The sequence below is a fragment of the Heptranchias perlo genome, chromosome 6 (assembly GCF_035084215.1).
Source record: "Heptranchias perlo isolate sHepPer1 chromosome 6, sHepPer1.hap1, whole genome shotgun sequence".
Classification (NCBI taxonomy): Eukaryota; Metazoa; Chordata; class Chondrichthyes; order Hexanchiformes; family Hexanchidae; genus Heptranchias; species Heptranchias perlo.
In genome coordinates, this window is record NC_090330.1 from 79,458,770 (window position 1) to 79,471,745 (window position 12,976).

Sequence of the window (12,976 nt, forward strand, 5' to 3'; positions counted from 1 at the left end):
GCTGAGATGATTGGCCTCCAACAACCACTACCATCTTCCTTTGTGCTAGGTATGACTCCAGCCACTGGAGAGTTTACCCCTTGATTCCCATTGACTTCAATTTTACTAGGGTTCCTTGGTGCCACACTCGGTCAAATGCTGCCTTGATGTCAAGGGCAGTCACTCTCACCTCACCTCTGGAATTCAGCTCTTTTGTCCATGTTTGGACCAAGGCTGTAATGAGGTCTGGAGCCGAGTGGTCCTGGCGGAACCCAAACTGAGCATTGGTGAGCAGGTTATTGGTGAGTAAGTGCCGCTTGATAACACTGTCGACGACACCTTCCATCACTTTACTGATGATTGAGAGTAGACTGATGGGGCGGTAATTGGGCGATTTGTCCTGCTTTTTGTGGACAGGACATACCTGGGCAATTTTCCACATTGTCGGGTAGATGCCAATGTTGTAGCTGTACTGGAACAGCTTGGCTAGAGGCGCAGCTAGTTCTGGAACACAAGCCTTCAGCACTACAGCTGGAATGTTGTCGGGGCCCATAGCCTTTGCTGTATCCAGTGCACTCAGCCATTTCTTGATGACACGTGGAGTGAATCGAATTGGCCGAAGACTGGCTTCCGTGATGGTGGGGATATCGAGAGGAGGCCGAGATGGATCATCCACTCGGCACTTCTGGCTGAAGATGGTTGCAAACGCTTCAGCCTTGTCTTTTGCACTCACGTGCTGGACTCCGCCATCATTGAGGATGGGGATGTTTGCAGAGCCTCCTCCCCCCATTATTTGTTTAATTGTCCACCACCATTCACGACTGGATGTGGCAGGACTGCAGAGCTTTGATCTGATCCGTTGGTTGTGGAATCGCTTAGCTCTGTCTATAGCATGTTGCTTCCGCTGTTTAGCATGCATGTAGTCCTAAGTTGTAGCTTCACCAGGTTGGCACCTCATTTTTAGGTACGCCTGGTGCTGCTCCTGGCATGCTCTTCTACACTCCTCATTGAACCAGGGTTGATCCCCTGGCTTGTTGGTAATAGTAGAGTGAGGAATATGCCGGGCCATGAGGTTACAGATTGCGCTGGAATAGAATTCTGCTGCTGCTGATGGTCCACAGCGCCTCATGGATGCCCAGTTTTGAGCTGCTAGATCTGTTCTGAATATATCCCATTTAGCACGGTGGTAGTGCCACACAACACGTTGGATGATGTCCTCAGTGCGAAGACGGGACTTCATCTCCACGAGGACTGTGCGGTGGTCACTCCTACCAATACTGTCATGGACAGATGCATTTGCGACAGGTAGATTGGTGAGGACGAGGTCAAGTAAGTTTTTCCCTAATGTTGGTTCGCTCACCGCCTGCCGCAGGCCCAGTCTAGCAGCTATGACCTTCAGGACTCGGCCAGCAGTGGTGCTACCGAGCCACTCTTGGTGATGGACATTGAAGTCCCCCACCCAGAGTACATTCTGTGCCCTTGCTACCCTCAGTGCTTCTTCCAAGTGGTGTTCAACATGGAGGAGGACTGATTCATCAGCTGAGGGAGGACGGTAGGTGGTAATCAGCAGGAGGTTTCCTTGCCCATGTTTGACCAGATGCCATGAGATTTCATGGGGTCCAGAGTCAATGTTGAGGACTCCCAGGGCCACTCCCTCCTGACTGTATATCACTGTACCGCCACCTCTGGTGGGTCTGTCCTGCCGGTGGGACAGGACATCCCCAGGGATGGTGATGGAAGAGTCTGGGACGTTGGCTGAAAGATATGATTCTGTGAGTATGGCTATATCAGGCTGTTGCTTGGCTAGTCTGTGGGACAGCTCTCCCAATTTTGGCACAAGTCCCCAGATGTTCGTAAGGAGGACCTTGCAGGGTCGAATGGGCTTGGTGTTTTGCCGTTGTCGTGTCCAGTGCCTAGTGGTCCGATGCCGGGTGGTCCGTCCGGTTTTATTCTTATTAGACTTTTCGTAGCGAGATTTTACAACTGAGTGGCTTGCTAGGCCATTTCAGAGGGCAATTAAGAATCAACCACATTGCTGTGGGTCTGGAGTCACATGTAGCCCAGACCAGGTAAGGACGGCAGGTTTCCTTCCCTGAAGGGCATTTGTGAACCAGATGGGTTTTTAACGACAATCCGGTAGTTTCATGGCCATTATTACTGATACTAGTATTTTAATTCCAGATTTTTATTTAATTAATTGAATTTTAATTAATTAATTGAATTTAAATTCGCCAGCTGCCGTGGCAGGATTTGAACTCATGACTCTGGATTTTAGTCCAGGCCTCTGGATTACTAGTCCAGTAACATAACCACTATGCTACTGTCTCATCAGAGTTCCTTTGTCCCTTCGAAGCGGAACTAATTCAAACCTGTTCCGGCCAGCTCAGACCAGTGACTGAACTCCAGGTCACTTCAGTTCAAAAGTTAGTGTCTTTGTTACCAATTCAAATTAAACTCAGTAGTTTTCTGCAACCCCTGGCCAACAGTCCAATTCTGGGCATCGCACTTTAGGAAGGATATGAAGACCTTACAGACAGTGCAGAAAAGATTTACTAGAATGGTCCCAGGGATCGTGGACTTCAGCTACGTGGATCGACTGGAGAAGCTGGGGTTGTTCTCCTTAGAGCAGAGAAGGTTGAGAGGAGATTTGAAAGAAGTGTTTAAAATCATGACAGGTTTTGATAAAGTAAATAGAGAGAAAGTGTTCCCTTTGGCTTCTTCGACAGCACCTCCCAAACCCGCAACCTCTACCACCTAGAAGGACAAGAGCAGCAGGCACATGGGAACAACACCACCTGCACATTCCCGTCCAAGTCACACACCATCTCGACTTGGAAATACATCACCATTCCTTCATCGTCGCTGGGAAAAATCCTGGAACTCCCTTCCTGGTGGGAGAACTGTCACCACACGGACTGCAGCGGTTCAAGAAGGTGGCTCACCACCACCTTCTCAAGGGCAATTAGGGATGGGCAATAAATGATAGCCTCGCCAGTGATGCCCACATCCCATGAACGAATAACAAAAAAGGGTCGAGCACCAGAGGACACAGATTTAAGGTGATTGGGAAAAGAACCAAAGGCGACAGGAGGAAAATCTTTTTTACGCAGTGAGTAGTTATGATCTGGAATGCGCTGCCTGAAAGAGTTGTGGATGCAGATTCAATCATGGCTTTCAAAAAGGAACTGGATAAATATTTGAAGAGAAAAAATTTGCAGGGCTACTGGGCAAGAGCGGGGGAATGGGATTAACTAGATTGCTCTTACCGGCACAGATGGCCTACTTCTGTGCTGTAATGATTCTGTGATTCCATGATTCTATGAAAGGATTTTTGGAGGGAAATCCAGACCATGGGGCCTAGGCACAGCTGCCAAAGGTGGGGAAAAGGGAGGGGATGCACAAGAAGCCAGAGTCCGAGAACCGGGTATTGTAGGACTGGAGGGGGTTACAGATATAGGGAAGGGCAATGTCATGAAGGGATTTAAACACAAGGATGAGAAGTTTAAATTCGAGCCAATGTAATGCACAGGGGTGAGCAGGTCTTGGTGCGGGATAAAATATCGTCACAGAGTTTTGGATGAGCTAAAGTTTATGGAGGGTGGAGGCTGGTAGACTGGTCAGGAGGGCATTTAATTAGTTGGGTGTAGAGCGACGCACATATCCCAAGAATGAATTTTTTAAAAGACATGGATCAGGGCTACAGGAGCTGGTGGCTGAGGCAGGGGTAGACATGGGCAATGTTACAGATGTAAAAGTAGGCAGTTTTTGTGATGGAGAGGATATGAACAGAAACTCAGCTCAGGTTTGAATATAACGCCAACGTTGCAAACACTCTGGTTTAAGCCTGAGACAGTGGCAAGAGTATGGAGGTTATGGCAGGCCCAAAGGCGATGACTTTGACTTCCCAGTGTTTAAGTACAGGAAATTGCGACTCATCCAAAACTGGATGTTGGACAAGCAGTCTGGCAACATAGAGGCAGTGGGGGCATTCAGAGAGTTGGTGAAGTGGTAGAGCTGGATGTCACCACCAGACCTGGGCAGATGGAAGGAGTATCAGTGGGAAAGCATTTTTGTGGTAGTGTTCATAATTCAGTTGGATTTAGTGTAGTTATGGAAAAGGACAAAGATAGACCAAGAATAAAAGTTCTTAACTGGGGAAAGGCCAATTTTACAAAGCTGGGATGTAATTTGGCAAAAGTGAACTGGAAACAGCTACTTGAAGGTAAATCAGTGTCAGAGCAGTGGGAGGCATTCAAGGAGGAGATAGTGAGGGTTCAGAGCAAATATATTCCCACAAAGGAAAAGGGTGGGGCTACCAAATCTAGAGCCCCCTGGATGTCAAGGAGCATACAGGGTAGGATAAGGCAAAAAAAGGGAAGCTTATGTCAGATACCGAGAGCGCAATACTGCAGATAGCCTAGAGAAATATAATAAGTGCAGGGGTGAAATTAAAAAGGAAATTAGGAAAGCCAAGAACAGGCATGAAAAAATATTGGCAAGTAAAATCAAGGAAAAGCCAAAGATGTTTTATAAATACATAAACAGCAAGGAAAGAGTATGGCCTACTCGAGACCAAAGGGTAACTTGTGTGTGGAGGCAGAATACGTGAGTATGGTTCTTAATGAATACTTTGCGTCTGTCTTTACGAAAGAGGGAGACGATGCAGACATTGTAGTCAAGGAGGAGGAGTGCGAAATATTTGATGGGATAAACATAGTGAAAGAGGAAATATTAAGGGGTTAGCATCTTTGAAAGTAGATAAATCGCCAAGCCCAGATGGAATGTATCCCAGGCTGTTAAGAGAAGCAAGGGACGAAATAACAGGCTCTGACAATCATTTTCCAAGCCTCTCTGGCTACAGGTGCGGTGCCGGAGGACTGGAGGACTACTAACGTTGTACCGTTGTTTAAGAAGGGAGAAAGGGTTATACCGAGTATTTATAGACCAGTCAACCTAACCTGGTGGTGGGTAAATTATCGGAAAAAATTCTGAGGGACTGTATTAATTGTCATTTAGAAAGGCACGGATTAATCAAGGGCAGTCAGCATGGATTTGTTAAGGGAAGGTCGTGTCCAACTAACTTGGTTGAATTTTTTGAGGAGGTAACAAAGAGGATAACACATTTGATGTAGTCTACATGGATATTAGCAAGGCTTTTGACAAGGTCCCACATGGCAGACTGGTCAGAAAAGTAAAAGCCCATGGGATCCAAGGGAAAGTGGCAAGTTGGATCCAAAATTGGCTCAGTGGCAGGAAGCAAAGGGTAATGGTCGACGGGTGTTTTTGTAACTGGAAGGCTGTTTCCAGTGGGGTTCCGAAGAGCTCAGTGCTAGGTCCCTTGCTTTTTGTGGTATATAGCAATGATTTAAACTTACGGGGCATGATTAGGAAGTTTGCAGATGATACAAAAATTAGCCGTGTGGTTGTTAGTGAGGAAGGGAGCGGTAGTCTGAAGGAAGATGTCAATGGACTGGTCAAGTGGGCAGAAAAGTGGCAAATGGAATTCAATCCGGAGAAGTGTGAGGTAATGCATTTGGGGAGGGCAAACAAGGCAAGGAAATACACAATAAATGGTAGGATCCTGAGAAGTGTAGAGGAACAGAGCGAACTTGGAATGCATGTCCACAGATCCCTGAAGGTAGCAGGACAGGTAGATAAGGTGGTTAAGAAGGCATACAGGATATTTTCCTTTATTAGCTGAAGCATAGAATATAAGAGCAGGGAGTTTATGCTGGAACTGTATAAAACACTAATTAGGCCACAGGTAGAGTACTGCGTACAGGTCATCAATTACAGGAAAAATGTGATTGCACTAGAGAGAATACAAAGGAGATTTACGAGGATGTTGCCAGGACTGAAGAATTTTAGTTATGAGGAAAGATTGGATAGACTGGGGTTGTTTTCTTTGGAACAGAGGAAGCTCAGGGGAGATTTAATTGAGGTGTGTAAAATTATGAGGGGCCTGGATAGAGTGGATAGGAAGATGGGTTGGTCAGATGGGCGGAACAGTGGCAAATGGAATTTAACCCGGAGAAGTGCGAGGTGATGCACTTTGGAGGGACTAACAAGGCAAAGGAATACACAATGAATGGGAAGACCCTAGGCAAGACAGAGGGTCAGAGGGATCTTGGTGTGCAAGTTCACAGATCCCTGAAGGCGGCGGAACAGGTAGATAAGGTGGTAAAGACGGCATATGGGATACTTGCCTTTATTAGCCGAGGCATAGAATATAAGAGCAAGGAGGTTATGATGGAGCTGTATAAAACACTGGTTAGGCCACAGCTGGAGTACTGTGTGCAGTTCTGGTCGCCGCACTACAGGAAGGATGTGATCGCTTTGGAGAGGGTGCAGAGGAGATTCACCAGGATGTTACCAGGGCTGGAGCGCTTCAGCTATGAAGAGAGACTGGGAAGATTGGGTTTGTTTTCCTTGGAGCAGAGGAGGCTGAGGGGGGACATGATTGAGGTGTACAAAATTATGAGGGGCATAGATAGGATGGATACTAAGGAGCTTTTTCCCTTCGTTGAGGGTTCTATAACAAGGGGGCATAGATTCAAGGTAAAAGGCGGGAGGTTTAGAGGGGATTTGAGAAAGAACTTTTTCACCCAGAGGGTGGTTGGAGTCTGGAACTCACTGCCTGAGAGGGTTGTGGAGGCAGGAACCCTCACAACATTCAAAAAGCATTTGGATGAGCACTTGAAATGCCATAGCATACAAGGCTACGGACCAAATGCTGGAATATGGGATTAGATTAGACTGGGCTTGATGGCCGGCGCGGACATGATGGGCCGAAGGGCCTCTATCCGTGCTGTATAACTCTATGACTCTATGACTAACCTATTTCCCTTACTAGAGATGTGAATAACCAGGAGGCATAGATTTAAAGTGATTGGTAGAAGGATTAGAAGGAGTTGAGGAGAATTTTTTTCACCCAGTGGGTGGTGGGGACTGGAACTCACTGCCTGAAAGTATGGTAGAGGCAGAAACCCTCATCACATTTAAAGGGTACTTGGATGTGCACTCGCGGTGCCGTAACCTACAAGGCTTCGGACCAAGTGCTGGAAAGTGGGATTAAGCTGGATAGCTCTTTTTCAGCCAGCACAGACACGATGGGCCAAATGGCTTCCTTCTGTGCCATAAATTTCTATGATTCTATGATGTGAAAGCTGACCCCATGCCTGTGGTTGATGGGCAGTAGGTATATAACTGTGACAAGTCCTGATCTGATGCTCAAGGGTACTAAAGGCAAGTTGTATTGGACCTGCTCTAAGAGGAAAGGTGACCTTAACTTCAAGGCAGTTTTCAACTGAGTGTGGAACCAGGGAAGTCAGTGTAACTTAAGAGGAAAAAACTTCAGAGGCTGGAGTCATACTTAATAGGAAGGAAAATAGTTGTGGTTGTTGGATGCTAATCATCATAGCCCCAGTGCAATTGCTGCAGGAATTCCTCATGGCAGGGCCCATGGTCACCATCTTCAACTGCTTCATCAATGACCTTCTCTCTGTCATAGTGTCAGCCGTGGAGCTATTTGCCGATATTCTACAGTGGTCAGCTCTATTCATAATTCCTTGGATACTTAAGTAACCATTGCCAGACTACAGCAGGATCTGGACAGCTTAGGCTAAGATGTGGCAGGCAACATTCATGTTGCATAAGTGCCAGGCAATGACCATCTCCAACAAGAAATGGTCCAACCACCTCCCCCTGAAGTACATTTTTGAAGTGTAGTCACTGTTGTAACATAGGGCAAGCGGCAGCCAATTTGCACACAGCACAGTCCCACGAACATTAAATAGATAATGAGTTTTAGTGATGTTAGTTGAGGGATAAATATTGAAGAGATCTCCCCTGCTCTTCTTCAAATAGTGTCATGGGATCTTTTACATCCTTCCGAGAGCATAGACAGGGCTTCGGTTTAATGGCTTATCCGAAAGACGGCACCTCAGACAGTGCAGCACTCCCTCAGTACGGCACAGAAATATCAGCCTCGATTATGAGCTTAAGTCTCTGGAGTGGGGTTTGAACCCACATCCAATTGACTCAGAGGCAAGATTGCTGCCATTGAGCCAAAGCTGGCACATGTACATATTCCTTCTAGTGTGGAGAGCCTCAGTGACCTTCCTGATACAGTGGTGGACTACGAATTGCGATATGTCGCTGATGTCACCTGCTGCAGCCCAAAAGGAGCCCCTGGCATAAAAGCTACGTGACCTTGACAGCCACAGACAGTGCTGTCCATACCCTTGTGGGGGGCTCAAGTTGTGGCTGTAGCAAGTTACGAAACTCAGTGATAACACGTCGCATCGCATTCGGGTTGGACCTGACATGTGACTGAAGCAAAATGAGAATCCCTGGAGGAGGAAGTCACTTTGGGCTTAACACCTAATTTTCACTGCACAAATTCAGCATCAGTGCAAAACTGAAACTGCACCCAATTGTGATAAAGTTACCCATCCTAAGTGTCCCACTAGCTTAAACAGTCCTGCTTTATATATAACTAAAACAAATTTTACCACAATGATATAAGGAGAAAACTTGCTGTACTGGCTTTTTATACTTTGGTTGTGACATTGTTTGGTTTAAGAAATTAACGAAATTTTCAAGTGAAAACCGCATCAATTTTAAGACGAGTGCTTAATGTAGCATCCTCGGTCTCTAATAACAATTTATATATGTGGAGGGAGAAGTGGAGCTGCTGGGATGCAGCTCTCGGTTACAAATGTGAATGTTGCTATTATATTAGAGTTACTTTTCTTGATTGTTTGTTGTTTACAGCATAGCATCTGGTTCTGTAAGCAACCTATTAAATTATTTCACGTAGCTATACTGCTGGGAGCTGGGACAAGCGCATTATTGAAACGTTACAGCTGCTGCTGATGAGGATGATGATGGTTTGTCCATCGTTGTGGATTATGATAGCCTATAATTCATCTCCAGTTTAATACCAACTGTATCAGCAGGTTTATCGCCAAATACTTCAGATGTCTGCCCCTTCCTCAGTATCTATCATTCAAGTAGGGTTCTAGATTCAGTTAAATGCATTTCCATGCATTTCTGCCATTGCACTGATATAAGTACATTCTTGACCAGCTTCTGTTTGGTTCCTTTCAGGGTAATTTATGGCTTAGCTGCCTTATATTGAAGGTTATCGCCAACTCATTTCACTGCAATTCAGTCGTGTCTTTATTTTAGTGCATAGTTTATTGAATTGATTATCTTTAATACTTGAACACGACACCTGGGGTGATAGCGAGGAAATTGTATTTTTAATTACTTAGTAAAGTTAGTTAGAAGAATGGGAAAATGCGTTTCGGGTTATCACACTGCATCCACAGAGCAAATGACAATACTGCGGACTGTGCATGGAGACTTTGATACTATATTTCAACCAGTGCTGCCACTGAAATACAGGCAAATACGCCGAACATTTGAGATATTTTGGCTGCATAATATTTTTGTAAAGATTATTAAAACATCAGAATATTCTCTTGCGTTTTTAATGTTGTGCAACTGATTAAAATATTCTCAAATTAATTATATCTATTTTTAAATAAAATGTCCATGAGAGTAAATGTATACGCATCATTAACTAGCATCATTTGACGGATTAATATTGAGCATTTACTACCTGAATTTTTAAAACGTGTTATTCCAGTGTAGCTGTGCATACATGCTATAATTGTTTTCCAACATGCCTCCCATAGATCATGTGCACTATTGTTCCTCGCGTCACTACACGTCGGCTGATGTCTCGATACAAGCTTAAATATTGCTGCAAACTAAAAAAAACTAATGCTCATACTCTATCGTTTCCGATCTGTTCAGCCGTGAGACAGGAAAACGCTTTAGGTATCAACGTGTCCGCCCAAACTGTGTTGCAGAGTGCCAAAAAGGAGCGAGATGGAATAACGCGTTGCTTTACCTCGGCAAGTTGCCAAATTAATGATGTTAAAATTATGTTTCAATAGGTATTCGAGTGGGAAGTGTTATGCTTCCAGTTGCAGCTTTTTTAGGGGGGGGGATAATTGATTTGCTCAGGTTTGTTCAGCGTTTTTTTTGATAAATGAAATATTGGGATCTGGAAATAGTTTACCTTGTTTAGAAAAAATGCTTACTTAGGACGGGTAAGGCAAAGAAGTACAGAAAAAGTACAGTTCATTGTAAAAAAAAAGTTGGAAATGACAGATTTTTTGCGAGATAAATGGAGCGTTGCATGTTTTGGAGTCGTATTCCATTGAAGGAAAAAAATTCTCATCAGTTCAAGCCAAACGTATTATTTTCTTTTAAACAGGTAAATTCGTGAAAAATGGGTGATTGGAGTTTCCTGGGAAACATTTTGGAAGAAGTTAATGAACATTCCACCGTAATAGGGAGAGTATGGTTGACAGTGCTGTTTATTTTTCGAATCCTAATTCTTGGCACGGCTGCCGAGTTCGTGTGGGGAGATGAACAGTCAGATTTTGTTTGCAATACCCAACAGCCAGGTTGCGAGAATGTCTGCTACGATGAAGCTTTTCCCATCTCCCACATACGACTATGGGTGCTCCAGATCATCTTCGTCTCCACACCATCCTTGGTCTACGTTGGCCATGCGGTTCATCACGTAAGGATGGAGGAAAAGAGAAAAGAGAGGGAGGAAGAAATGAATAGACAACAAGAGATGAACGAGGAGAGGCTGCCTTTAGCTCCCGATGACGGTATCAAGGAGTCCAGCAACAAGACAAACAAGAAGTTCCGCCTGGAAGGCACGTTGCTAAGAACCTACATCTGCCACATAATTTTCAAAACAATTTTTGAAGTTGGTTTTTTGGTTGGTCAGTATTTCCTCTATGGGTTTCATATCTTACCATTGTATCGCTGTGGTAGATGGCCTTGCCCCAATACAGTTGATTGCTTTGTTTCCAGGCCAACTGAGAAGACAGTTTTTGTTATTTTCATGCTAGCTGTGGCTTCAGTATCTCTCTTCCTGAATTTCATAGAAATAAGCCACCTTGGTTGGAAGAAGATCAGATTTGCTTTTAGGGAGCCAGCCCAACAGAATGTCGACTATCCTCCACAGAAGCCATTCCATTCCATCAGTGTGCCATCTGTGCAGAAAGCCAAAGGCTACAAACTCCTGGAAGAAGACAAACCAGTGAGCCATTTCTTCCCAATGACAGAGGTTGGGGTAGAAGTGAGCCCAACCCCTTTCATCAGCTACCAAGAGAAAGCCAAGAGTGTTGGTCCGATGGAAGATCTGGTTAAGGTCTACGATGAGACGTTGCTATCCTACGGGCAGCAAGAAGATCCAGAACCAGAACCACAGGCAGAACCAGAACCACAAGTAGAACCAGAACTGGTGCCAGAAACAGAACCTGTACCATTGGCAGAACCAGAAGAAGACGGCGAAAAGACAGAGCCAGAGCCACCGGCAGGAACTAGTGAAATCCTAGGAGACACAAAACCATTGAGAAGGTTAAGCAAAGCGAGTAGTAGAGCTCGGTCTGATGATTTAACTGTATGAGATTATAACATCAGAGCAAATGTTGGAGGGGAAAACAATTTAAGTATAGAAGCCTCTGTGTACCAAAACTAAAGGGGAAGACTATACCAGGTATGGGGTACTTTGGAAAATCTCAGTAACAGATAACATTGGCATGTTGCAATATATACTCAATGAATTTTAATATATCATCATTCTATAATTAACCTTTCCAGCTCCCTACCTTAGTGTTTATGTTATGCCATCACAACAGTTACACATTAAGAGACCTTTAAAACATTTATAAGAAACTATAGGGTCCCAATATTTTTATGCACCCTCATTATTTAATATTAAAATAATCTGCAACCATGTGAATTCCTCATTTAAGTATTTAGACCTGGAGTTTCCTCCGCATTTGTGCCCAGAGAGACATGTAACCTGGACGCAAGTCAATTTTGTGGCTTAAAAGATCACGGAATTTTGGGCGTAAGTGAGTTACTCGTGTAACTACAGTACGCCCAGATCTCCTTGATCTTTTACGTCCGTCCATGAAAACCTTCATCCGAACAAGTCTCCACCCACAAAACGCCCCCAACTCCCAAATGCGAGAATCTTCGAAATGTATTTATTTGGAGGGAGTGGGTATCTCTTAACATTACGACCAGATTTTTAGGCACAGCAGAAAAGAAATGTAATTCTTCTGGTTCTTAATTGCAATTTTTTAGGGTTTTTTTATATTCATCCGCACTAATACCTGCTTTGTATTTTCTGTTTTTTTAATGGGATTTTATTGCATAAGTCACATTAAGAATTGAAAAGCTTCCCTGATTGCAGGATCCTAAACATTCTGTGCCTGTTGGTTAAATAAGTTGGAACTAAAATTTTCAGGTTGTGCCCAAGGAGGAAACTCCAGGCCTTACTTTTTGATGGCCAACAATAATCTATACAACATCCATAAAAGACACGGGAATCAAAAGCCCAATCTGGCATTGACCGCTCATGTACTGGTATAGGGTGAGATGTCCGTGTAACTGACAATTTTTTTTAGTTCTTAATCTGTCAAAGATTTTAAAAGGTAAAAACCTAACTTGCTTTTAAAAGATGTTGAATGGGTTTGTGCTGGATTTTAAAAATGGGTTAATTACTCTTGTGTATATTTTTCTGCATCAAATTTTGCCACCATCAGTGGCATTGTTTGTGAGTAGTTTTAATGTTTAAACGTAATTAATAGATATTTGACCAGTCAACTTATCGATATTAGCAATAATACTCGAAATACTGGAGCTTTAAAGTTACAACATGCAAAGTTCCATCAAGGTACTGAACACTGATCTAAAATCATTCAAACTTTGATGCCCTAATATCACAGAGTATTAAGATATCGTCACCCATCATAGTTTTGCAGTAGCATCAAAATCCCAATTGTTGCTCAGACACAGATGTGGGTAGGTGTTGATAATGGTGCACCTTTATCAAGTTGGTGTCGATCAGGATTTCCATCATGAAATCGATGCAGCCAAAAAATAGAAAGAT

The 12,976-nt window shown here is 44.0% G+C and overlaps 1 protein-coding gene across 2 annotated transcripts; it reads left to right on the forward strand.

The window, feature by feature from the left end:
- Positions 1-10,285: 10,285 nt before the first annotated feature.
- Positions 10,286-11,482, forward strand: gja8b (gap junction protein alpha 8 paralog b). 2 transcript variants are annotated; one of them, XM_067985482.1, is made up of 2 exons: positions 10,286-11,264; positions 11,316-11,482. In XM_067985482.1, exons 1-2 carry the CDS (start codon positions 10,286-10,288, stop codon positions 11,480-11,482), a joined length of 1,146 nt encoding a protein of 381 aa, XP_067841583.1. The 2 variants fall into 2 exon arrangements, with proteins under 2 accessions (XP_067841583.1, XP_067841582.1); XM_067985481.1 differs by having other exon boundaries at positions 10,286-11,482.
- The last annotated feature ends 1,494 nt before the right edge of the window (positions 11,483-12,976 follow it).

What these genes read in the sequence shown, in the direction of transcription:
- gja8b (XM_067985481.1), top strand. Translation starts at nt 10,286, where the DNA reads ATGGGTGATTGGAGTTTCCTGGGAAACATTTTGGAAGAAGTTAATGAA.